Source organism: Oncorhynchus clarkii, unplaced genomic scaffold, assembly GCF_045791955.1.
Source record: "Oncorhynchus clarkii lewisi isolate Uvic-CL-2024 unplaced genomic scaffold, UVic_Ocla_1.0 unplaced_contig_10307_pilon_pilon, whole genome shotgun sequence".
NCBI lineage: Eukaryota > Metazoa > Chordata > Actinopteri > Salmoniformes > Salmonidae > Oncorhynchus > Oncorhynchus clarkii.
In genome coordinates, this window is record NW_027257959.1 from 197,501 (window position 1) to 223,622 (window position 26,122).

At 47.8% G+C, this 26,122-nt stretch overlaps 1 protein-coding gene across 1 annotated transcript in view; it reads right to left on the reverse strand.

The window, feature by feature from the left end:
- LOC139394285 (CCR4-NOT transcription complex subunit 4-like) overlaps positions 1 to 26,122 on the reverse strand; it is a 45,800-nt gene that overhangs the window by 4,624 nt on the left and 15,054 nt on the right. Inside the window, exons 3-11 of the mRNA XM_071142312.1 lie at positions 25,786 to 25,983; positions 21,729 to 21,815; positions 21,421 to 21,522; positions 19,727 to 19,852; positions 19,312 to 19,433; positions 15,122 to 15,337; positions 13,868 to 13,943; positions 12,275 to 12,545; positions 11,140 to 11,691 (exon numbers count right to left, since the gene is read on the reverse strand). Coding sequence (XP_070998413.1) covers positions 11,140 to 11,691; positions 12,275 to 12,545; positions 13,868 to 13,943; positions 15,122 to 15,337; positions 19,312 to 19,433; positions 19,727 to 19,852; positions 21,421 to 21,522; positions 21,729 to 21,815; positions 25,786 to 25,983 — 1,750 coding nt within the window. The remainder of the gene's footprint in view (positions 1 to 11,139; positions 11,692 to 12,274; positions 12,546 to 13,867; positions 13,944 to 15,121; positions 15,338 to 19,311; positions 19,434 to 19,726; positions 19,853 to 21,420; positions 21,523 to 21,728; positions 21,816 to 25,785; positions 25,984 to 26,122) is intronic.

A 26,122-nucleotide genomic window follows, 5' to 3' on the forward strand; every position in this document is an offset into this window, starting at 1 on the left:
CCGGGGCCCTATATAGAACACTACTATAGACCAGGGCCCTATATAGAACACTACTATAGACCAGGGCCCTATATAGAACACTACTATAGACCGGGGCCCTATATAGAACAATACTATAGACCAGGGCCCTATATAGAACACTACTATAGACCGGGGCCCTATATAGAACACTACTATAGACCAGGGCTCAGAGGGAATAGAGTGCCATTTGGACCACGATAACCGTTTCTTAGATTGATGCGGTCTTCTGCTCGCTGGTGATTGAACGTCATCTTAAAAGGAAGAAAATTGATTGGATGGGACCCTAGACGGAGTGCATTGATTGGTCGATGTCCAATTGGCAATAACCCTGTTTTACTGCCATTGATTCAGCATTGTTTCCAGGCTGTTATGGACTACAGGGGTGAAGAGAACAGCCCTATTGGACAATCTACTTCCCATAGTATTTTACTGAGACCGTTGGGTTGATACTAGAGCAGACAGACATTATGGTAGTATAGGGGGAGCTTCAGAGCTCCACTATCCTCAGTCAGAAGATATAGTTCTCTGATAATGTCTGTGAATTTATGCACTTCGGGAATAGACATTCTAAACAGAACAGTATCTGACAGTGGGGAGGTTTGGATGGAAGGAAGGAGGGAACAGTATCTGACAGTAGGGAGGATTGGATGGAAGGAAGGAGGGAACAGTATCTGACAGTGGGGAGGTTTAGATGGATGGAAGGAGGGAACAGTATCTGACAGTAGGGAGGATTGGATGGAAGGAAGGAACAGTATCTGACAGTAGGGAGGATTGGATGGAAGGAAGGAGGGAACAGTATCTGACAGTAGGGAGGATTGGATGGAAGGAAGGAACAGTATCTGACAGTGGGGAGGTTTAGATGGATGGAAGGAGGGAACAGTATCTGACAGTAGGGAGGATTGGATGGAAGGAGGGAACAGTATCTGACAGTAGGGAGGATTGGATGGAAGGAAGGAACAGTATCTGGCAGTAGGGAGGATTGGATGGAAGGAAGGAACAGTATCTGACAGTAGGGAGGATTGGATGGAAGGAAGGAACAGTATCTGACAGTAGGGAGGATTGGATGGAAGGAACAGTATCTGACAGTAGGGAGGATTGGATGGAAGGAAGGAGAGAACAGTATCTGACAGTGGGGAGGATTAGATGTTTCACAATCTCAGACAGTCTCACACGGTCACAGTCTCTCACAGTCTCTCACAGTCTCTCACAGTCTCACACAGTCACTCACAGTTACTCACAGTCACTCACAGTCTCACACAGTCACTCACAGTCTCTCACATTCACAGTCTCTCACAGTCACAGTCTTTCACAGTCTCTCACATTCAGTCTCTCACAGTCTCTCACAATCTCTCACAGTCACAGTCTCTCACAGCCTCCCAGTCTCCCACAGTCTCTCACATTCACAGTCTCTCACAGTCTCTCACATTCACAGTCTCTCACAGTCTCTCACATTCACAGTCTCTCAGTCTCACATAGTCACAGTCTCCCACAGCCTCTCACAGTCTCACACAGTCACAGTCTCTCACAACCTCCCACAGTCTCCCACAGCCTCTCACAGCCTCTCCACAATACATATTATGGATCCCAGCAATATAGTGGGATTATGTGTCCGAATTCATTTAATCCCAGACTAGTAGACTAGTGGTTGTTTCTGACAAAACCCAAATCCTGGGCCTGCCAAGCAAGCATCTGCCAAGCAAGGCTTGACTACCCTGCCCAAAACACAGGGCATTCGACAAGTATTCCAGACAGACTTTTTCACACATTTTGTTATTTTATTTTACCTTTATTTAACCAGGCAAGTCAGTTAAGAACAAATTCTTATTTTCAATGACGGCCTAGGAACAGTGGGTTAACTGCAGGTTCAGGGGCAGAACGACAGATTTGTACCTTGTCAGCTCGGGGGTTTGAACTTGCAACCTTCCGGTTACTAGTCCAACACCCTAACCACTAGGCTACCCTGCCGCCCCATGTTATGTTACAGCCTTATTCTAAAATGGATTAAATAAAACATTTTTCTCATCAATCTACAGACAATACCCAATAATGACATCACAATACCCAATAATGACATCACAATACCCCATAATGACATCACAATACCCCATAATGACATCACAATACCCCATAATGACATCACAATACCCCATAATGACATCACAATACCCCATAATGACATCACAATACCCCATAATGACAAAGCGAACAGGATTTATTCGGGAGGTTAATAGGAGGCAAATTAATAAAAATAAAATAAAAAATTATTTGCTTAAGGATTCAGACCCTTTGCTATGAGACTTGAAATTGAGTTCAGGTGCATCCTGTTTCCATTGATCATCCTTGAGATGTTTCTACAACTTGGAGTCCACCTGTGGTAAATTCAATTGACCGGCCAAACTGAGCAATCAGGGGAGAAGGGAACGATGGTCACTCTGACAGAGCTCCAGAGTTCCTCTGTGGAGATCGGAGAAACTTCCGGAAAGACAACCACCTCTGCAGCACTTCACCAATCAGGCATTTATGGTAGAGTGGCCAGACGGAAGCCACTCCTCAGTAAAAAGCACATAACTGCCCACATAGACTTGAACCAGAGAGCCAGACAGGCCATCTCAGGGAACCAGAGAGCCAGACAGGCCATCTCAGGGAACCAGAGAGCCAGACAGGCCATCTCAGGGAACCAGAGAGCCAGACAGGCCCTCTCAGGGAACCAGAGAGCCAGACAGGCCATCTCAGGGAACCAGAGAGCCAGACAGGCCATCTCAGGGAACCAGAGAGCCAGACAGGCCATCTCAGGGAACCAGAGAGCCAGACAGGCCATCTCAGGGAACCAGAGAGCCAGACAGGCCATCTCAGGGAACCAGAGAGCCAGACAGGCCATCTCAGGGAACCAGAGAGCCAGACAGGCCATCTCAGGGAACCAGAGAGCCAGACAGGCCATCTCAGGGAACCAGAGAACCAGACGGGCCATCTCAGGGAACCAGAACCAGACAGGCCACTCAGGGAACCAGCGAACCAGACAGGCCATCTCAGGGAACCAGAGAACCAGACAGGCCACTCAGGGAACCAGCGAACCAGACAGGCCATCTCAGGGAACCAGAGAACCAGACAGGCCATCTCAGGGAATCAGAGAACCAGACAGGCCATCTCAGGGAACCAGAGAACCAGACAGGCCAGCTCAGGGAACCAGAGAACCAGACAGGCCATCTCAGGGAACACCTCAGAGCGAAACTAGGCAGACATCATCCCGGAGAAGAACGTCAAGAAGGTGTCATTGAACTCTCTGTCTGCAGCAAACACAACACAGAGGAGAGTGTGAGAACTGACCATTAGAAACATTCATCGAACTGAATCATAATGCTGTTGTAAGATGGGCTGGGGGCTTTGGGGAGTTGGGAGGGAGGGAGGGAGGGTAGTAATGTCTGCCAAAAAGCTCAGTGGCTCGCTGTGAACTATGACTTGATAGTCAGAGCACACGCAACATACAACACAACACACAACAACGAGAGGCTGTCAGTTTAAAAGCACCTGCTTTCAAAATGGAGACTGTTGGAGGGATGGAGGATGGGCTGTACAGTTGTCTGCAGTGCACAATGATCTAGCTTCATCTCAGTGCCTGGATCTGGTATATTCACCTCAGTGTCTGGATGTGGTATATTCATCTCAGTGTCTGGATGTGGTATATTCATCTCAGTGTGGTATATTCATCTCAGTGTCTGGATGTGGTATATTCATCTCAGTGTGGTATATTCATCTCAGTATCTGGATGTGGTATATTCATCTCAGTGTCTGGATGTGGTATATTCATCTCAGTATCTGGATGTGGTATATTCATCTCAGTGTCTGGATGTGGTATATTCATCTCAGTATCTGGATGTGGTATATTCATCTCAGTGTGGTATATTCATCTCAGTGTCTGGATGTGGTATATTCATCTCAGTATCTGGATGTGGTATATTCATCTCAGTGTCTGGATGTGGTATATTCATCTCAGTGTCTGGATGTGGTATATTAATCTCAGTGTGGTATATTCATCTCAGTATCTGGATGTGGTATATTCACTTCAGTATCTGGATGTGGTATATTAATCTCAGTGTGGTATATTCATATCAGTATCTGGATGTGGTATATTCACTTCAGTATCTGGATGTGGTATATTCATCTCAGTATCTGGATGTGGTATATTAATCTCAGTGTGGTATATTCATATCAGTATCTGGATGTGGTATATTCATCTCAGTGTCTGGATGTGGTATATTCATCTCAGTGTGGTATATTCATCTCAGTGTCTGGATGTGGTATATTCATCTCAGTGTCTGGATGTTGTATATTCATATCAGTATCTGGATGTGGTATATTCATCTCAGTATCTGGATGTGGTATATTCACTTCAGTATCTGGATGTGGTATATTCATCTCAGTGTGGTATATTCATCTCAGTGTCTGGATGTGGTATATTCATATCAGTATCTGGATGTGGTATATTCATCTCAGTATCTGGATGTGGTATATTCACTTCAGTATCTGGATGTGGTATATTAATCTCAGTGTGGTATATTCATATCAGTATCTGGATGTGGTATATTCATCTCAGTGTCTGGATGTGGTATATTCATCTCAGTGTGGTATATTCATCTCAGTGTCTGGATGTGGTATATTCATCTCAGTGTCTGGATGTTGTATATTAATCTCAGTGTCTGGATGTGGTATATTCATCTCAGTGTGGTATATTCACCTCAGTGTGGTATATTAATCTCAGTGTCTGGATGTGGTATATTCATCTCAGTGTCTGGATGTGGTATATTCACCTCAGTGTCTGGATGTGGTATATTCACCTCAGTGTCTGGATGTGGTATATTCATCTCAGTGTCTGGATGTGGTATATTCATCTCAGTGTCTGGATGTGGTATATTCATCTCAGTGTCTGGATGTGGTATATTCACCTCAGTGTCTGGATGTGGTATATTCATCTCAGTGTCTGGATGTGGTATATTCATCTCAGTGTCTGGATGTGGTATATTCATCTCAGTGTGGTATATTCATCTCAGTGTCTGGATGTGGTATATTCATATCAGTGTGGTATATTCATCTCAGTGTCTGGATGTGGTATATTCATCTCAGTGTGGTATATTCCTCTCAGTGTCTGGATGTGGTATATTCACCTCAGTGTCTGGATGTGGTATATTAATCTCAGTGTCTGGATGTGGTATATTCATCTCAGTGTGGTATATTAATCTCAGTGTCTGGATGTGGTATATTCATCTCAGTGTGGTATATTAATCTCAGTGTCTGGATGTGGTACATTCATCTCAGTGTCTGGATGTGGTATATTCATCTCAGTGTCTGGATGTGGTATATTCACCTCAGTGTGGTATATTCATCTCAGTGTCTGGATGTGGTATATTCATCTCAGTGTCTGGATGTGGTATATTCATCTCAGTGTCTGGATGTGGTATATTCATCTCAGTGTCTGGATGTGGTATATTCACCTCAGTGTGGTATATTCATCTCAGTGTCTGGATGTGGTATATTCATCTCAGTGTGGTATATTCATCTCAGTGTGGTATATTCATCTCAGTGTCTGGATGTGGTATATTCATCTCAGTATCTGGATGTGGTATATTCATCTCAGTGTCTGGATGTGGTATATTCATCTCAGTGTGGTATATTCATCTCAGTGTCTGGATGTGGTATATTCATCTCAGTGTCTGGATGTGGTATATTCATCTCAGTGTCTGGATGTGGTATATTCATCTCAGTGTGGTATATTCATCTCAGTGTCTGGATGTGGTATATTCATCTCAGTGTCTGGATGTGGTATATTCATCTCAGTGTGGTATATTCATCTCAGTGTCTGGATGTGGTATATTCATCTCAGTGTCTGGATGTGGTATATTCATCTCAGTTTGGTATATTCATCTCAGTGTCTGGATGTGGTATATTCACCTCAGTATCTGGATGTGGTATATTCATCTCAGTATCTGGATGTGGTATATTCACTTCAGTATCTGGATGTGGTATATTAATCTCAGTGTCTGGATGTGGTATATTCATCTCAGTATCTGGATGTGGTATATTCATCTCAGTGTCTGGATGTGGTATATTCATCTCAGTATCTGGATGTGGTATATTCATCTCAGTGTCTGGATGTGGTATATTCATCTCAGTGTGGTATATTCATCTCAGTGTCTGGATGTGGTATATTCATCTCAGTGTGGTATATTCATCTCAGTGTGGTATATTCATCTCAGTGTCTGGATGTGGTATATTCATCTCAGTATCTGGTATATTCATCTCAGTGTCTGGATGTGGTATATTCATCTCAGTGTGGTATATTCATCTCAGTGTCTGGATGTGGTATATTCATCTCAGTGTCTGGATGTGGTATATTCATCTCAGTGTGGTATATTCACCTCAGTATCTGTATGTGGTATATTCATCTCAGTATCTGGATGTGGTATATTCATCTCAGTGTGGTATATTCACCTCAGTATCTGTATGTGGTATATTCATCTCAGTATCTGGATGTGGTATATTCATCTCAGTGTGGTATATTCACCTCAGTATCTGTATGTGGTATATTCATCTCAGTATCTGGATGTGGTATATTCACCTCAGTATCTGTATGTGGTATATTCATCTCAGTATCTGTATGTGGTATATTCATCTCAGTGTCTGGATGTGGTATATTCATCTCAGTGTGGTATATTCACCTCAGTGTGGTATATTCACCTCAGTATCTGTATGTGGTATATTCATCTCAGTATCTGTATGTGGTATATTCATCTCAGTATCTGTATGTGGTATATTCATCTCAGTATCTGGATGTGGTATATTCACCTCAGTGTCTGGATGTGGTATATTCACCTCAGTGTGGTATATTCATCTCAGTGTGGTATATTCATCTCAGTGTGGTATATTCACCTCAGTGTGGTATATTCACCTCAGTATCTGTATGTGGTATATTCATCTCAGTATCTGTATGTGGTATATTCATCTCAGTATCTGTATGTGGTATATTCATCTCAGTATCTGGATGTGGTATATTCACCTCAGTGTCTGGATGTGGTATATTCACCTCAGTGTGGTATATTCACCTCAGTGTGGTGCGGAGGAGAGCCGAGGAGGGGAGGGGGTGCTGATGTAAACGGAAAAGCGAAGAGGAGCCCGACACTCACTTGTCAGCCTCACAGGATGAATGACCCAGAACCACGGCTGACCCCAAACGGCCTGGTCACAAGTTGTTCTACACTATATAAGGAACAAGTGCTATTTGAGATACAGCCCTGGGGGGGGGGTGTTGAACTGGCCAATGACAGTCGACATTGTTTATTCTGGGCAGCCATCCAGAGAGCAGAGGTGGGTCAGTAACAGCCAAACAAAGAGCCGTCGGACGAATGAGGAGCGAGAGTGGAGGTGGCTCTGATAAACGTGTTTGTTTCTGTTCCTCACACAGGAAGAGGTCGTTCAGGTCAGAGGCCATGGTCTGATTCCTATACTGGTCAGACAGATCTGACTCGTCCTGGGGAGGATTACGTTGTCGGTCAGTCAGAGAGAAAGATGGATTGTAAAAATGGTTTGCAGTCAATGTAGGAGCTCAACTACCTAACCATAGGCATTTAGATTCTTTGATCAATTTGCTATATTATTATTATAATTATATTATTATTATTATACATTATTTCAAAGCTATATAGCCAAACAGTGATGCAAAATCTGTACATATGACCCTGGAATTAACATCCTATGACATCTTCTATACTGTTGGCTGACTGGGTGAGTCTGTTCTGTTCTGATGGTCATTCCAGCCACGACACTACACTAGGGTAATCATGTGCTGCCACCCAGTGGTTCTCTCACTCATGTATTACCTATTACTTACCCACAATGCAATGCAATTCAATGACCTCATGGGATTGTTTGTGGACAAAAAAACACACAAAAAAAGAGAGCTGCAGGGTTGGGTTTTTCCCAGTCATAACTACCACTGGCAGCATTCCATGTCTCCATTATAATAAACACGGACAGCTGTTCCCAGTAATAACTACCACTGGCAGCATTCCATGTCTCCATTATAATAAACACGGACAGCTGTTCCCAGTCATAACTACCACTGGCAGCATTCCATGTGTCCATTATAAACACGGACAGCTTTTCCCAGTCATAACTACCACTGGCAGCATTCCATGTGTCCATTATAAACACGGACAGCTTTTCCCAGTCATAACTACCACTGGCAGCATTCCATGTGTCCATTATAAACACGGACAGCTTTTCCCAGTCTTAACTACCACTGGCAGCGTTCCATGTCTCCATTATAAACAAAGACAGCTTTTCCCAGTCTTAACTACCACTGGCAGCGTTCCATGTCTCCATTATAAACAAAGACAGCTTTTCCCAGTCTTAACTACCACTGGCAGCGTTCCATGTCTCCATTATAAACAAAGACAGCTTTTCCCAGTCTTAACTACCACTGGCAGCGTTCCATGTCTCCATTATAAACAAAGACAGCTTTTCCCAGTCATAACTACCACTGGCAGCATTCCATGTCTCCATTATAATAAACACGGACAGCTGTTCCCAGTCATAACTACCACTGGCAGCGTTCCATGTCTCCATTATAAACAAAGACAGCTTTTCCCAGTCATATCTACCACTGGCAGCGTTCCATGTCTCCATTATAAACACGGACAGCTGTTCCCAGTCATAACTACCACTGGCAGCATTCCATGTCTCCATTATAATAAACACGGACAGCTGTTCCCAGTCATAACTACCACTGGCAGCGTTCCATGTCTCCATTATAAACAAAGACAGCTTTTCCCAGTCATATCTACCACTGGCAGCGTTCCATGTCTCCATTATAAACACGGACAGCTGTTCCCAGTCATAACTACCACTGGCAGCGTTCCATGTCTCCATTATAAACACGGACAGCTGTTCCCAGTAATAACTACCACTGGCAGCGTTCCATGTCTCCATTATAATAAACACGGACAGCTGTTCCCAGTAATAACTACCACTGGCAGCATTCCATGTCTCCATTATAATAAACACGGACAGCTGTTCCCAGTAATAACTACCACTGGCAGCATTCCATGTCTCCATTATAATAAACACGGACAGCTGTTCCCAGTCATAACTACCACTGGCAGCATTCCATGTCTCCATTATAAACACGGACAGCTTTTCCCAGTCATAACTACCACTGGCAGCATTCCATGTCTCCATTATAATAAACACGGACAGCTGTTCCCAGTCATAACTACCACTGGCAGCATTCCATGTCTCCATTATAATAAACACGGACAGCTTTTCCCAGTCATAACTACCACTGGCAGCGTTCCATGTACTGGCAGCGTTCCATGTCTCCATTATAATAAACACGGACAGCTGTTCCCAGTCATAACTACCACTGGCAGCATTCCATGTCTCCATTATAATAAACACGGACAGCTGTTCCCAGTCATAACTACCACTGGCAGCGTTCCATGTCCCCGTTATAAACACGGACAGCTGTTCCCAGTCATAACTATATAACTATATTCCATACATTATCCCCAAGTCCTTCTCACTGACTATATTTCATACATTATCCCCAAGTCCTTCTCATTGACTATATTTTATACATTACACCCAAGTCCTCTCCACTTAGTCTGTACTGGGAATCTGGACTGTATCATGTTATCGCTCCACTTAGTCTGTACTGGGAGTCTGGACTGTATCATGTTATGGGAGATGGGAGAACCTTTCCGAAACACTCCACCAATCAGGTCTTTATGGGAGTGGCCAGACGCCAGCCACTCTTCAGTAAAAGGCACATGACAGCCCGCTGGGAGTTTCCCCAAAAGGCACCTAAAGAGTCTCAGACCATGAGAAACGAGATTCTCTGGTCTGATAAAACCAAGATTGAACGCTAAGGCCTGAATGCCAAAAGAAACCTGGCACCATCCCTACGGTGAAGCACGGTGGTGGCAGCATCCCTACGGTGAAGCATGGTGGTGGCAGCATCATGCTGTGTGGATATTTTTCAGCTGCAGGGACTGGGAGACTAGTCAGGAATGAGGCAAAGATGAACTGAGCAAAGTACAGAGAGGTCCTTGATGAAAACCTGCTCCAGAGCGCTCAGGACCTCAGACTGGGGTGGAGGTTCACCTTCCAACAGGACAACGACCCTAAGCACACAGCCAAGACAATGCAGGAGTAGCTTCGGGTCAAGTCTCTGAATGTCCTTGATTGGCCCAGCCGGAGCCCAGACTTGAACCCGATCAAACATCTCTGGAGAGACCTGAAAATAGCTGTGCAGCAACGCTTCCCATCCAACCTGACAGAGCTTGAGAGGATCTGCAGAGAAGAATGGGAGAAACTTCCCAAATACAGGTGTGTCAAGCTTGTAGCGTCATACCCAAGAAGACTCGAGGATGTAATCGCTGCCAAAGGAGTAAAGGGTCTGAATACTTATGTAAATGTGAGGTTTTTTTAAAAAAGAAATTAGCAAACATTTCTAAAATCCCATTTTTGCTTTGTCATTATGGGGCATTGTGATGTCATTATGGGGCATTGTGATGTCATTATGGGGCATTGTGATGTCATTACCAGGTATTGTGATGTCATTACCAGGTATTGCGATGTCATTACCAGGTATTGTGATGTCATTACGGGGTATTGTGATGTCATTATGGGGCATTGTGATGTCATTATGGGGCATTGTGATGTCATTACCGGGGCATTGTGATGTCATTACGGGGTATTGTGATGTCATTACGGGGTATTGTGATGTCATTACGGGGTATTGTGATGTCATTATGGGGCATTGTGATGTCATTATGGGGCATTGTGATGTCATTATGGGGCATTGTGATGTCATTACGGGGCATTGTGATGTCATTACGGGGTATTGTGATGTCATTACGGGGTATTGTGATGTCATTATGGGGTATTGTGATGTCATTATGGGGTATTGTGATGTCATTATTGGGTATTGTGGTTGATTGATGAGTAAAAAACATTAATTTAATCCATTGTAGAATAAGGCTGTAACGTAACAAAATGTGGACAAAAACGTCAAGGGGTCTGAATACTTTCTGAACGCTCTGTATACATTATTATGGTATGTATTACCTGTCGTGGCGATGCCTCCCCGCCCTGCACTGGGCAGCATCAGGTCCAGGAAGCTGCTGTGTTGTGACACCGTACGGTTGCCGCCGAAGTGCGTCGTGAAGTTATTTCGGTTCGGGGCAGACGTCATCCAGGGGTGGCGGCTGGTCTGTGATGAAGACGAGGACGATGATGATGAAGGCGGCTGTCCGGGGAAGCTGAAGGAGTTATAGACAGCCTGTTGTGGAGGGTGGTGTTGATGCATCTGGGAGAAGCAGTGATTACTAGAGAGACCGGAGATGGGCCCAGAGAAGAAGTGGTTACGGGGTATCAGCTCTCCAGGGGGACCAGGAGCAGCTACGGTGGAGAGGAGTGAGTGGTGGTGGTGGGGGGGGAAGGGACCTGGGGAGATGGAGAGGGACGGGAGGCTGAGCTCCTTCTCTATCAGGTCCTCCAGGGCTTTACGGGTGATGTCGAAAGGATCGAATCCCAAGTCATCTTCTGACGTCTGTTGTTTGGATGAGCCGAAGCCGAAGGCTGCCTGCCAGTCTGTTGAGGACGATACTGGGATGGAATCTGGAGGAGGAGAGGGAGGAAGAAAGAGAAAGATATCAGTGATGTCAAATTTGACAGAAAAAGCTTTTAAAATGCCTATAATTAATACACAAACAAACTAGGCCGCCTCCGACAGCGGCCAGGCCGCCTCCGACAGCGGCCAGGCCGCCTCCGACAGCGGCCAGGCCGCCTCCGACAGCGGCCAGGCCGCCTCCGACAGCGGCCAGGCCGCCTCGACAGCAGCCAGGCCGCCTCGACAGTAGCCAGGCCGCCTCGACAGTAGCCAAGCCGCCTCGACAGTAGCCAAGCCGCCTCGACAGTAGCCAGGCCGCCTCGACAGTGACCAGGCCGCCTCGACAGTAGCCAGGCCGCCTCGACAGTAGCCAGGCCGCCTCGACAGTAGCCAGGCCGCCTCGACAGTAGCCAGGCCGCCTCGACAGTAGCCAGGCCGCCTCGACAGTAGCCAGGCCGCCTCGACACTGGACAAACCCCCAGTAAATCAATTAGATGACATGATCAAAAAGAGTATGGATCTCCCATTTGTAACGTACACAGATAAAAAAAGATATATATACTTGTCGTTTATATTGAGTTCCCACTGTACCTGAAGTGAAGAGGCTGTGTGGTTGGGGTGCAGTGGGCCAGGTGTCGTGGTTGTTATGTGTGGAGGTGCTGGGGAACCCACGGAGGCTGCTGGGGACGGGGTTAGGATGGCGATAGTTACTGTTGTCTGAGAACAGAGACTGGGACTCGGCGGCAGCCCCCTGAAAGGGAGACCGAGTAGTCACACTGATGGGAACCACCTGGCTGGCTTTGGAGAAACCAGGAGGGCCGGAGAGGACAGGAGGGGGCGACGGAGAGTCACTGTCTGGGAGCTGGAGGAGGGGAGGGAGGGAGGGGGAGAGAGGGAGGGAGAGAGGAAGGGAGGGATATGAGGGAGGGATATGAGGGAGGGAGGGAGGGATATGAGGGAGGGATATGAGGGAGGGAGGGAGGGATATGAGGGAGGGATATGAGGGAGGGGGAGAGGGAGGGGGAGAGGGAGGGAGGGAGGGAGGGAGGGATATGAGGGAGTGAGGGAGGAGAGAGAGAGAGAGAGAGAGAGAGAGGGAGGGAGGGAGGGAGGGAGGGAGGGAGGGAGGGAGGGAGGGAGGGAGGGAGGGAGGGAGGGAGGGAGGGAGGGAGGGAGAGGGAGGGAGGGAGGGAGGGAGGGATATGAGGGAGGGAGATATGAGGGATGGAGGGAGGGAGGGAGATATATGAGGGAGGGAGGGAGGGAGGGATATGAGGGAGTGAGGGAGGGAGGGAGGGAGATATATGAGGGAGTGAGGGAGGGAGGGAGGGAGATATATGAGGGAGGGAGGGAGGGAGGGAGGGATATGAGGGAGGGAGGGAGGGAGGGATATGAGGGAGGGAGGGAGGGATATGAGGGAGGGAGGGAGGGAGGGAGGGATATGAGGGAGGGAGGGAGGGATATGAGGGAGGGAGGGAGGGAGGGAGGGAGGGATATGAGGGAGGGAGGGAGAGAGAGAGAGAGAGAGAGAGAGAGAGAGAGAGGGAGGGAGAGAGAGAGAGAGAGAGAGAGGGAGGGAGAGAGAGAGAGAGAGAGAGAGAGGGAGGGAGGGAGGGAGGGAGGGAGGGAGGGAGGGAGGGAGGGAGGGAGGGAGGGAGATATATGAGGGATGGAGGGAGGGAGGGAGATATATGAGGGATGGAGGGAGGGAGGGAGATATATGAGGGAGGGAGGGAGGGAGATATATGAGGGAGGGAGGGAGGGAGATATATGAGGGAGGGAGGGAGGGAGGGAGGGAGGGAGGGAGGGAGGGAGGGAGGGAGGGAGGGAGGGAGGGATATGAGGGATATGAGGGATATGAGGGAGGGAGGGAGGGAGGGAGGGAGGGAGGGAGGGAGGGAGGGAGGGAGGGAGGGAGGGAGGGAGGGAGGGAGGGAGGGAGGGAGGGAGAAGAAGCGAGAGCAATAATATTAGAATGAATAAACCATTAGTCAGCAACACTGATGAGTTGTTGTTTTATTATGAAGAATAATACTGACCAATGTGTAACAGCTTTTCAATCAAGATGTCTAGGAAGCAACAGATAGACTTGGTAGATGGGAATCTGCAGCTAAAGTTGAATAAAGACCATCTTGGCATAACATTTCCCAGCCCCTGAAAACTCTCCCATGTCCTCCATCTTACCAGGTTGTGACGTTCTGAGGAGTCCCCATGTTGTGTGTCCCTGCTCCTGGTGACGTCTGGCAGAGGGTCCCTGGGGCTGAAAGACACAGCAGCCCTGTTAGAACAACCATGGTGTGGAGAGGATGACCAGAGATGAAATTACACTACAATCACCAACAGGATGTGGACACCTGCTCGTCCAACATATAATTCCATCACCATGAGCATTAATATGGAGTTGATCCCCTCTTTGCTGCTATAACAGCCTCCACTCTTCTGGGAAGGCTTTCCACTAGATGTTGGAACATTGCTGCTATAACAGCCTCCACTCCTCTGGGAAGGCTTTCCACTAGATGTTGGAACATTGCTGCTATAACAGCCTCCACTCTTCTGGGAAGGCTTTCCGCTAGATGTTGGAACATTGCTGCTATAACAGCCTCCACTCTTCTGGGAAGGCTTTCCACTAGATGTTGGAACATTGCTGCTATAACAGATAACAGCCACGCCAGTAGATGAGAGATAACAGCAACGCCAGTAGGTGAGAGATAACAGCAAGACCAGTAGATGAGAGATAACCGCAACACCAGTAGACGAGAGATAACAGCAACACCAGTAGAGAGATAACAGCAACACCAGTAGAGAGATAACAGCAACACCAGTAGAGAGATAACAGCAACACCAGTAGAGAGATAACAGCAACACCAGTAGACGAGAGATAACAGCAACACCAGTAGAGAGATAACAGCAACACCAGTAGAGAGATAACAGCAACACCAGTAGAGAGATAACAGCAACACCAGTAGACGAGAGATAACAGCAACACCAGTAGAGAGAGATAACAGCAACACCAGTAGAAGAGAGATAACCGCAACACCAGTAGAGAGAGATAACAGCAACACCAGTAGAAGAGAGATAACAGCAACACCAGTAGATGAGAGATAACAGCAACACCAGTAGATGAGAGATAACAGCAACACCAGTAGACGAGAGATAACCAGTAGAGCATTGAGGAGGTTTGAAGGAGTTGTTGCCCGGGAAACAGGATAAATTAAAATTCTACTTCTCATGTCAGTCATTGTTCTTTGTGTGAAAACATTTCAAATGGGGCCTTTAGATAAGAAGCTGTGTGTAAAATGGGTTTGGGGAGTTAATGTCAGTGGACGGTTGTTAAAGACTGATGCACACAAACAGAGCGATGGAGCGTCGTAGACCAGCGCCGCGGAAACATTATAGGTACTCGGACGTGCTCGAGTGAAGTGTGTACCGCCCTTTTACCTTGGGGGGTCACGGCTTGAGGAGAAAGGCGAGAGGCCGGTCACAGAGCCCGGGCCAACGTCACGTTCTGGTCCGTCCGGTGTCACGTGTTCAGAGTCCAAGCCGCCGCCGTTTGACGGCGGGCTCTTACTGTGCTCCGATAGACCATTGGTCGTCTTCCCCGTGGGTTGTAACGCTGGCCACGCGTCTTGTCCATGACTGTTGTTACTGTTGGATCTGTAGAGAAGAGGAGAGAGCGGGCAGGGGAAGGGGGTGGAAGAGAGCGAAGGGGGGGGGGAGCGGGGGGGGGGGGGAGGGGAAGAGAGCGAAGGGGGGGAAGAGAAGGGAGACGAATGTAACACGAGTCAATCTCAGCTCTTCAAAAGACATCAGTCAAGCGTCAGGTATCAAAATGGATCCCAGGATAGTGTTCTCCTCTAAAGAGCTTAGCCTACCTCTGTAAAGAGCTGGGTTTAGCGCTCTTAGCCTACCTCTGTAAAGAGCAGGGTTTAGCGCTCTTAGCCTACCTCTGTAAACAGCAGGGTTTAGAGCTCTTAGCCTACCTCTGTAAAGGTTTAGCGCTCTTAGCCTACCTCTGTAAAGGTTTAGAGCTCTTAGCCTACCTCTGTAAAGGTTTAGCGCTCTTAGCCTACCTCTGTAAACAGCAGGGTATAGAGCTCTTAGCCTACCTCTGTAAAGAGCAGGGTTTAGCGCTCTTAGCCTACCTCTGTAAAGAGCAGGGTATAGAGCTCTTAGCCTACCTCTGTAAAGAGCAGGGTTTAGAGCTCTTAGCCTACCTCTGTAAAGAGCAGGGTTTAGCGCTCTTAGCCTACCTCTGTAAACAGCAGGGTATAGAGCTCTTAGCCTACCTCTGTAAACAGCAGGGTATAGAGCTCTTAGCCTACCTCTGTAAACAGCAGGGTATAGCGCTCTTAGCCTACCTCTGTAAAGAGCAGGGTTTAGCGCTCTTAGCCTACCTCTGTAAACAGCTGGGTTTAGAGCTCTTAGCCTACCTCTGTAAAGGTTTAGAGCGCTTAGCCTACCTCTGTAAAGGTTTAGCGCTCTTAGCCTACCTCTGTAAACAGCAGGGTTTAGAGCTCTTAGCCTACCTCTGTAAAGAGCAGGGTTTAGCGCTCTTAGCCTACCTCTGTAAACAGCTGGGTTTAGAGCTCTTAGCCTACCTCTGTAAAGGTTTAGAGCGCTTAGCCTACCTCTGTAAAGGTTTAGCGCTCTTAGCCTACCTCTGTAAAGAGCAGGGTTTAGAGCTCTTAGCCTACCTCTGTAAAGAGCAGGGTTTAGAGCTCTTAGCCTACCTCTGTAAAGGTTTAGCGCTCTTAGCCTACCTCTGTAAAGGTTTAGCGCTCTTAGCCTACCTCTGTAAAGAGCAGGGTTTAGAGCTCTTAGCCTACCTCTGTAAAGGTTTAGTGCTCTTAGCCTACCTCTGTAAAGAGCTGGGTTTAGAGCTCTTAGCCTACCTCTGTAAAGAGTAGGGTTTAGAGCTCTTAGCCTACCTCTGTAAAGGTTTAGCGCTCTTAGCCTACCTCTGTAAAGAGCAGGGTTTAGAGCTCTTAGCCTACCTCTGTAAAGAGCAGGGTTTAGCGCTCTTAGCCTACCTCTGTAAACAGCAGGGTTTAGAGCTCTTAGCCTACCTCTGTAAAGAGCAGGGTTTAGAGCTCTTAGCCTACCTCTGTAAAGGTTTAGCGCTCTTAGCCTACCTCTGTAAAGAGCAGGGTTTAGAGCTCTTAGCCTACCTCTGTAAAGAGCAGGGTTTAGAGCTCTTAGCCTACCTCTGTAAAGGTTTAGCGCTCTTAGCCTACCTCTGTAAAGAGCAGGGTTTAGAGCTCTTAGCCTACCTCTGTAAAGGTTTAGCGCTCTTAGCCTACCTCTGTAAAGAGCTGGGTTTAGAGCGCTTAGCCTACCTCTGTAAAGAGTAGGGTTTAGAGCTCTTAGCCTACCTCTGTAAAGAGCAGGGTTTAGAGCTCTTAGCCTACCTCTGTAAAGAGCAGGGTTTAGCGCTCTTAGCCTACCTCTGTAAAGAGCAGGGTTTAGCGCTCTTAGCCTACCTCTGTAAACAGCAGGGTTTAGAGCTCTTAGCCTACCTCTGTAAAGGTTTAGAGCTCTTAGCCTACCTCTGTAAAGGTTTAGCGCTCTTAGCCTACCTCTGTAAACAGCAGGGTTTAGAGCTCTTAGCCTACCTCTGTAAAGAGCAGGGTATAGAGCTCTTAGCCTACCTCTGTAAACAGCAGGGTATAGAGCTCTTAGCCTACCTCTGTAAAGAGTAGGGTTTAGAGCTCTTAGCCTACCTCTGTAAAGGTTTAGAGCTCTTAGCCTACCTCTGTAAAGAGCAGGGTTTAGAGCTCTTAGCCTACCTCTGTAAAGGTTTAGCGCTCTTAGCCTACCTCTGTAAAGAGCTGGGTTTAGAGCGCTTAGCCTACCTCTGTAAAGAGTAGGGTTTAGAGCTCTTAGCCTACCTCTGTAAAGAGCAGGGTTTAGAGCTCTTAGCCTACCTCTGTAAAGAGCAGGGTTTAGCGCTCTTAGCCTACCTCTGTAAAGAGCAGGGTTTAGCGCTCTTAGCCTACCTCTGTAAACAGCAGGGTTTAGAGCTCTTAGCCTACCTCTGTAAAGGTTTAGCGCTCTTAGCCTACCTCTGTAAAGAGTAGGGTTTAGAGCTCTTAGCCTACCTCTGTAAAGAGCAGGGTTTAGAGCTCTTAGCCTACCTCTGTAAAGAGCAGGGTTTAGCGCTCTTAGCCTACCTCTGTAAAGAGCAGGGTTTAGCGCTCTTAGCCTACCTCTGTAAACAGCAGGGTTTAGAGCTCTTAGCCTACCTCTGTAAAGGTTTAGAGCTCTTAGCCTACCTCTGTAAAGGTTTAGCGCTCTTAGCCTACCTCTGTAAACAGCAGGGTTTAGAGCTCTTAGCCTACCTCTGTAAAGAGCAGGGTATAGAGCTCTTAGCCTACCTCTGTAAACAGCAGGGTATAGAGCTCTTAGCCTACCTCTGTAAAGAGTAGGGTTTAGAGCTCTTAGCCTACCTCTGTAAAGGTTTAGAGCTCTTAGCCTACCTCTGTAAACAGCAGGGTATAGAGCTCTTAGCCTACCTCTGTAAAGAGTAGGGTTTAGAGCTCTTAGCCTACCTCTGTAAAGGTTTAGCGCTCTTAGCCTACCTCTGTAAACAGCAGGGTTTAGAGCTCTTAGCCTACCTCTGTAAAGAGCAGGGTTTAGAGCTCTTAGCCTACCTCTGTAAAGGTTTAGCGCTCTTAGCCTACCTCTGTAAAGAGCAGGGTATAGAGCTCTTAGCCTACCTCTGTAAAGAGTAGGGTTTAGAGCTCTTAGCCTACCTCTGTAAAGGTTTAGCGCTCTTAGCCTACCTCTGTAAAGAGCAGGGTTTAGAGCTCTTAGCCTACCTCTGTAAAGAGCAGGGTTTAGAGCTCTTAGCCTACCTCTGTAAACAGCAGGGTATAGAGCTCTTAGCCTACCTCTGTAAAGAGCAGGGTTTAGAGTTCTTAGCCTACCTCTGTAAAGAGTAGGGTTTAGAGCTCTTAGCCTACCTCTGTAAAGGTTTAGCGCTCTTAGCCTACCTCTGTAAAGAGCAGGGTTTAGAGCTCTTAGCCTACCTCTGTAAAGAGCAGGGTTTAGAGCTCTTAGCCTACCTCTGTAAAGAGCAGGGTTTAGAGCTCTTAGCCTACCTCTGTAAAGAGCAGGGTTTAGCGCTCTTAGCCTACCTCTGTAAAGAGCAGGGTTTAGAGCTCTTAGCCTACCTCTGTAAACAGCAGGGTTTAGAGTTCTTAGCCTACCTCTGTAAAGAGTAGGGTTTAGAGCTCTTAGCCTACCTCTGTAAAGGTTTAGCGCTCTTAGCCTACCTCTGTAAAGAGCAGGGTTTAGAGCTCTTAGCCTACCTCTGTAAAGAGCAGGGTTTAGAGCTCTTAGCCTACCTCTGTAAAGAGCAGGGTTTAGAGTTCTTAGCCTACCTCTGTAAAGAGTAGGGTTTAGAGCTCTTAGCCTACCTCTGTAAAGGTTTAGCGCTCTTAGCCTACCTCTGTAAAGAGCAGGGTATAGAGCTCTTAGCCTACCTCTGTAAACAGCTGGGTTTAGAGCTCTTAGCCTACCTCTGTAAAGAGCAGGGTTTAGAGCTCTTAGCCTACCTCTGTAAAGAGCAGGGTTTAGAGCTCTTAGCCTACCTCTGTAAAGAGCAGGGTTTAGAGCTCTTGGCCTACCTCTGCAAACAGCTGGGTTTAGAGCTCTTGGTCGTCTCCCCTCCTGAGGTCTGGGTGGTAAAGCTGGGGTTCTGGTACAGATCCTGTAACAGCCTCTGTTCATACTCCTGATGCTTCCCTGCCTGACAGACGACACAGAGCGACACAGAGGATCCCGTTAGAAAGATAAAACACCCGCTGTGAAGTCGACACCACTACAATCCTGGGACTCCCATTTCAATTCTCCTCAGTTCATCGCATCCCATCTATTATTCGTCTCCTTCTCAAGCATGAATTGGAGGAGAAGGTCCCAGGTCCCTCAAACCATTCCCACAAATGTGTTTTGAGAAGGAGGTAGGAGATAGCAGGGTGAGGATCGGAGGAAAGATTGTATTGAGAAAGAGCCTTTCCTAAGTATTGAAATTGGTCCTCTTACCTGCATCTCCTCTTTAGTGAAGCTGGCCGCGTCGTCCCCCAGCTCGTGTAGATACATGCAGTCGGGTTTGGGACACCCCATGCTCTTCAGAAAGTAGCTGCAGTATTTCGTCGTCCCTAAAGAAGCCTGCGGAACACAACGACAGCTCGTTAGCTGCAGTATTTCATCGTCCCTAAAGAAGCCAGTAGAACACAACGACAGTTCGTTAGCTGCAGTTTTTTGTCGTCCCTAAAGAAGCCTGTAGAACACAACGACAGTTCGTTAGCTGCAGTACTTCGTCGTCCCTAAAGAAGCCTGTAGAACACAACGACAGTTCGTTAGGTCAAACTATGCACGAGATATCCACATGTACTACACGCTTGGCAATAATTCCCCAAGACAGGGATCTTGATTGAACGAGTAGAAAAGGGAAACGCCTTCATTTAGTCAAGAAAATTCAAGTTAAACCCCTTTTAAAACCGAGATGACAAGTCGCTAACGCCTCAGGATAAACCTCTCCTCTTACCTGCTTTGGCATTCAATCACGGACATTCTATTGTTGTTGTCTGACATCAAACTTGTCATTATGAAAAAGTATAAACACAAATGGCGCGACGACGTCTCTCCAGTCTGGCCCAACCCGTCTGGGCGACATCTCGCCAGTCTGGCCCAATCCGTCTGGGTGAGACGTCTCGGGCCAGTCTGGCCCACGCCTCGCCAGTCTGGCCCAACCCGTCTGGGCGACGCCTCGCCAGTCTGGCCCAACCCGTCTGGGCGACGTCTCGCCAGTCTGGCCCAACCCGTCTGGGCGAGACGTCTCGGGCCAGTTTGGCCCAACCCGTCTGGGCAACGCCTCGCCAGTCTGGCCCAACCCGTCTGGGCGACGCCTCGCCAGTCTGGCCCAACCCGTCTGGGCGACGCCTCGCCAGTCTGGCCCAACCCGTCTGGGCGACGCCTCGCCAGTCTGGCCCAACCCGTCTGGGCGACGTCTCGCCAGTCTGGCCCAACCCGTCTGGGCGACTTCTCGCCAGTCTGGCCCAACCCGTCTGGGCGAGACGTCTCGGGCCAGTCTGGCCCAACCCGTCTGGGCGAGACGTCTCGGGCCAGTCTGGCCCAACCCGTCTGGGCAACGCCTCGCCAGTCTGGCCCAACCCGTCTGGGCGACGTCTCGCCAGTCTGGCCCAACCCGTCTGGGCGCGACATCTTGCCAGTCTGGCCCAACCAACAATGCTACACGCTCTTTTTTCGCACCCAAATAGAAATCGGTTTAAAAATGTATTCAGGATATGACAACTAAAATCAACTTTTATAGACAATGTTTTTGGTTATCTTGTTAGCTAGCCATCCAGCTGGCTAACCAGCTCATATAATTACCAGAACACTTTTTATTCACCATGACAACGTTACCAACAACAGGGTCAAAGTTGAACGGCTCTTCCTCCTTGCCGGCTAAGCAGTGGCTATATTAAAAAGGTGAATGCCGACAAGAAAGAGGTAAAAATAAAAAATAAAAATGGGGCTGTTTGAAAAGAAGATTTTAAAAACATCACACAATTGTTATTACAGCCAACATACAATACATCCTGTGTGAAAGGTGTAGAAATTGACATCAGAGAAGCGGACATTTCAAACGTCGATCTAATACAGATATGCTTATTGTTTTGTCCTGTGCCCAGACCAGATGTACATACCGTGGTATATTTCCCCAAACTTACCTTCAGTGTTCTGCCGTCTACTACTAGGTTGTTGACACACTGTATTGCTCTGAGGGCGTCTTCTGAGCGGATGTAAGTGACATAGGCACTGGCACTGGGACCCTTGGGGGGACAAGACCAAGACAATCAATGGATCAATCAAGCTATGTACTTTATGTATTTCCCTTGTACTGGTGTTATGGCTGTATATTGTGTTGGAGTGCATTAGAAATGTATTACTATCAACCAACCAAACGCCATCCATTTAAACTACAACATTACTGTCAATCATCCTCGCCCACAGGAAGTTCCCGCCCCCCCCCTCATACCTGTGAGCCGGCGTATGAGGTGCTGTTGTTGATGACTACTTTGTGGACCTTCCCAAACTTCACAAAATACTCGGGTCTCTTTAGAATCTGGGACGGACAGAGAAAACAGAGGGGCTGTTGGGAAATGTAGTTAAGTCTACACATCATCAAAACATAACTGTTATAATCATGTTACAACAGGCAATTACGCTCCAAAACTGTTACGATAAGACAGTCAGAACGAGAAAATAATTTTGATGATTTCTGATCCGTTTGGTTGGTGGTTTCTGATCCGCAGTGAGGAGGTTTCTGATCCGTAGTGAGGAGGTTTCTGATCCGCAGTGAGGAGGTTTCTGATCCGTAGTGAGGAGGTTTCTGATCCGTAGTGAGGAGGTTTCTGATCCGCAGTGAGGAGGTTTCTGATCCGCAGTGAGGAGGTTTCTGATCTGCAGTGAGCAGGTTTCTGATCCATTATGTTGGTGGTTTCTGATCTGCAGTGAGGAGGTTTCTGATCCGCAGTGAGGAGGTTTCTGATCTGCAGTGAGGAGGTTTCTGATCCGCAGTGAGGAGGTTTCTGATCTGTAGTGAGGAGGTTTCTGATCTGCAGTGAGGAGGTTTCTGATCCGCAGTGAGGAGGTTTCTGATCCGCAGTGAGGAGGTTTCTGATCCGCAGTGAGGAGGTTTCTGATCTGCAGTGAGGAGGTTTCTGATCTGCAGTGAGGAGGTTTCTGATCCGCAGTGAGGAGGTTTCTGATCTGCAGTGAGGAGGTTTCTGATCTGTTATGTTGGTGGTTTCTGATCTGCAGTGAGGAGGTTTCTGATCCGCAGTGAGGAGGTTTCTGATCCGCAGTGAGGAGGTTTCTGATCTGCAGTGAGGAGGTTTCTGATCTGCAGTGAGGAGGTTTCTGATCTGCAGTGAGGAGGTTTCTGATCTGTTATGTTGGTGGTTTCTGATCTGTAGTGAGGAGGTTTCTGATCTGTAGTGAGGAGGTTTCTGATCCGTAGTGAGGAGGTTTCTGACCCGTAGTGAGGAGGTTTCTGATCCGCAGTGAGGAGGTTTCTGATCCGCAGTGAGGAGGTTTCTGATCCGCAGTGAGGAGGTTTCTGATCCGCAGTGAGGAGGTTTCTGATCCGCAGTGAGGAGGTTTCTGATCCGTAGTGAGGTTTCTGATCCGCAGTGAGGAGGTTTCTGATCCGCAGTGAGGAGGTTTCTGATCCGCAGTGAGGAGGTTTCTGATCTGCAGTGAGGAGGTTTCTGATCTGTTATGTTGGTGGTTTCTGATCTGCAGTGAGGAGGTTTCTGATCTGTAGTGAGGAGGTTTCTGATCTGTAGTGAGGAGGTTTCTGATCCGTAGTGAGGAGGTTTCTGACCCGTAGTGAGGAGGTTTCTGATCCGCAGTGAGGAGGTTTCTGATCCGCAGTGAGGAGGTTTCTGATCCGCAGTGAGGAGGTTTCTGATCCGCAGTGAGGAGGTTTCTGATCCGCAGTGAGGAGGTTTCTGATCCGTAGTGAGGTTTCTGATCCGCAGTGAGGAGGTTTCTGATCCGCAGTGAGGAGGTTTCTGATCCGCAGTGAGGAGGTTTCTGATCCGCAGTGAGGAGGTTTCTGATCCGCAGTGAGGAGGTTTCTGATCCGCAGTGAGGAGGTTTCTGATCTGCAGTGAGGAGGTTTCTGATCCGCAGTGAGGAGGTTTCTGATCTGCAGTGAGGAGGTTTCTGATCCATTATGTTGGTGGTTTCTGATCTGCAGTGAGGAGGTTTCTGATCTGTAGTGAGGAGGTTTCTGATCTGTAGTGAGGAGGTTTCTGATCTGCAGTGAGGAGGTTTCTGATCCGCAGTGAGGAGGTTTCTGATCCGCAGTGAGGAGGTTTCTGATCTGCAGTGAGGAGGTTTCTGATCCGTTATGTTGGTGGTTTCTGATCTGCAGTGAGGAGGTTTCTGATCTGTAGTGAGGAGGTTTCTGATCTGTAGTGAGGAGGTTTCTGATCCGCAGTGAGCAGGTTTCTGACCCGCTATGTTGGTGGTTTCTGATCTGCAGTGAGGAGGTTTCTGATCCGTAGTGAGGAGGTTTCTGATCCGCAGTGAGGAGGTTTCTGATCCGCAGTGTTGGTGGTTTCTGATCTGCAGTGAGGAGGTTTCTGATCCGTTATGTTGGTGGTTTCTGTGGAAGGAGTCCAGGGTAGTGAGAGGGGTAAAAGAGGGAAGTGGTTGGTTGGTGGTTGCTATGGCCCGAGCCGCTGGGCGACGATAGTTTTGACATTCTGGTCACTCTCCGTCCACTTCGACCAGAGCTCAAGACATCTCTTTGCAGCCTTTGTTTGACCAATGCTCCCTCCTCTCTCTCTCTCTCTCTCTCCCTCTCTCTCTCTCTCCCTCTCTCTCTCTCCCTTAAAGACTGAGTGAAACCATTGGCAGTAGCAGCTGTGTGATAATCAAACACCACTATATCAGGCCAGCCAGAAACAACGAGGACAGACATGGGAAAATGTTGCTGGTCCGTGTGCGTAGAAACAGCAGAGTGCACGTGAGCAGACGGGGTTCAACCGTGAGAGGATAGGACAACAGAAAGGTGTTGTCATGTCCGATTCCAACAGCATGGTAAACTCAGTATCTTCCTGACACATCATTTTATTTATTTTTTCTGTGAACAGATCCGAATATTGGTGTCCTGTCTATTTGTGTGGAGGGTTGTTGCTATGACGATCATCCGGGACCACGTCGGAACACACCGTTGTTGTTGTTGTCCTGTACTTACTGTTGTTGTTGTTGTTGTTGTGTGGGAAATTAGCAAACAGAAAGGCTGATGCCTAGAAGCCAAATAGATTCCAGACAAACCTAGACAAACCAGATTACACCAGATTCCAGACAAACCAGATTCCAGACAAACCAGATTCCAGACAAACCAGATTCCAGACAAACCGGCTATTTTTCCCCCTAGAGATTTTAGACAAGGTCTTTTATTCTGGTGTTGTTGGGTTCACCAAAACCCTTCTGTTGTACATTACACTACAGAGGAAACTGCTCCAGCTTTCTGCTAATGGAGCCTTTTCACAACACTGAATAAATCACCAACTAGTGTGATTCTACATGAGGTTTAGTGATGAAATATTCCTGGGTCATTTATAGCCCCAGTGGGGATACAAAGCCTATTACCCCACAAGCCTTACATTAAATCAGATTGGATTTTTCACATGCGCTGAATACAACCACTGAAATGATTACTTACGAGTCCCGAACCAACAATGCAGTTTTAAAAAATACAGATAGAAATAAGAAATAAATGTAACAAGTAATTAAAGAGCAGCAGTAAAATAACAATTGCGAGACTATAAAGAGGGGGGCACCGGAAGGGCACCGGTTAGTTGAGGTAGTATGAACATGTAGGTAGAGATATTAAAGTGACTATGCATAGATGACAACAGAGAGTAGCAGTGGTGTATAGAGAGGGGGTGGGGGGGGGGGGGGGTTAGGAATGTAAATAGTCTGGGTAGTCATTTAATTTCCATTATAAACTAGCTTCACCCTATAATCTCATCCTCTGCATATTATATCACACTCCACTGCCTCCAGAGTTACCACATCTCTCCCTCTCCCTCCCTCCCTCTCTTCTCTTTCTCTCCTCCCCCCGCTCCTTCCCTCCCTCTCTTTCTCTCCCCCTCTCCCTCCCTCTCTCTCCCCTTTCTCTCCCCCCTCCCTCCCTCCCCCCCCCGCTCCTCCTCTCCCTCCCTCTCTCCCCCTGTCCCTCCCTCTCTCTCCCCCCTCCCTCTCCTCTCCCTCTCCCCCTGTCCCTCCCTCTCTCTCCCCCTGTCCCTCCCTCTCTCTCCCCCTGTCCCTCCCCCTCTCTCTGTCCCTCCCTGTCCCTCCCCCTGTCCCTCCCTCTCTCTCCCCCTGTCTCTCCCCCCTCCCTCTCCCTCCTCCCTCCCCCTCCTCTCATTAAGTGAATTTACAGGAAGCAGGAAAGGAAAAGAAGGATAATCTCACATCAGTCATTGATGACGACGATAATGAATAAATATTCCCTCTGTGTTGTTTTTAGGAGTGTTATTCTCAGATCTCCGGGTGTGTCTCTGTGTTCCTACCTCGGGGTCGGCCAGTCTCTGTGACAGTCCCACTAGAAACACCAGGTTTCTCTGCACCACCCTGACGCTGGCCAGGTGCTTCCTGTTTTCTGTCGTCTTCTGTTTCTTCTCCACCTGTTTGGCCTTCTTCTCATTCTTTATCCTCTGTAGCTCCTCCGCTGACAGGGGGTTGTAGACCGCTGGGTTCTCTGGGTAAGGCTGTTACAGAGACAGGAGAGAGAGGGGTTTGTACACCGCTGAGTCCTCTGGGTAAGGCTGTTAGAGAGACAGGAGAGAGAGGGGTTTGTACACCGCTGAGTTCTCTGGGTAAGGCCTCTGAGGTCTCTGGTTAAGGCTG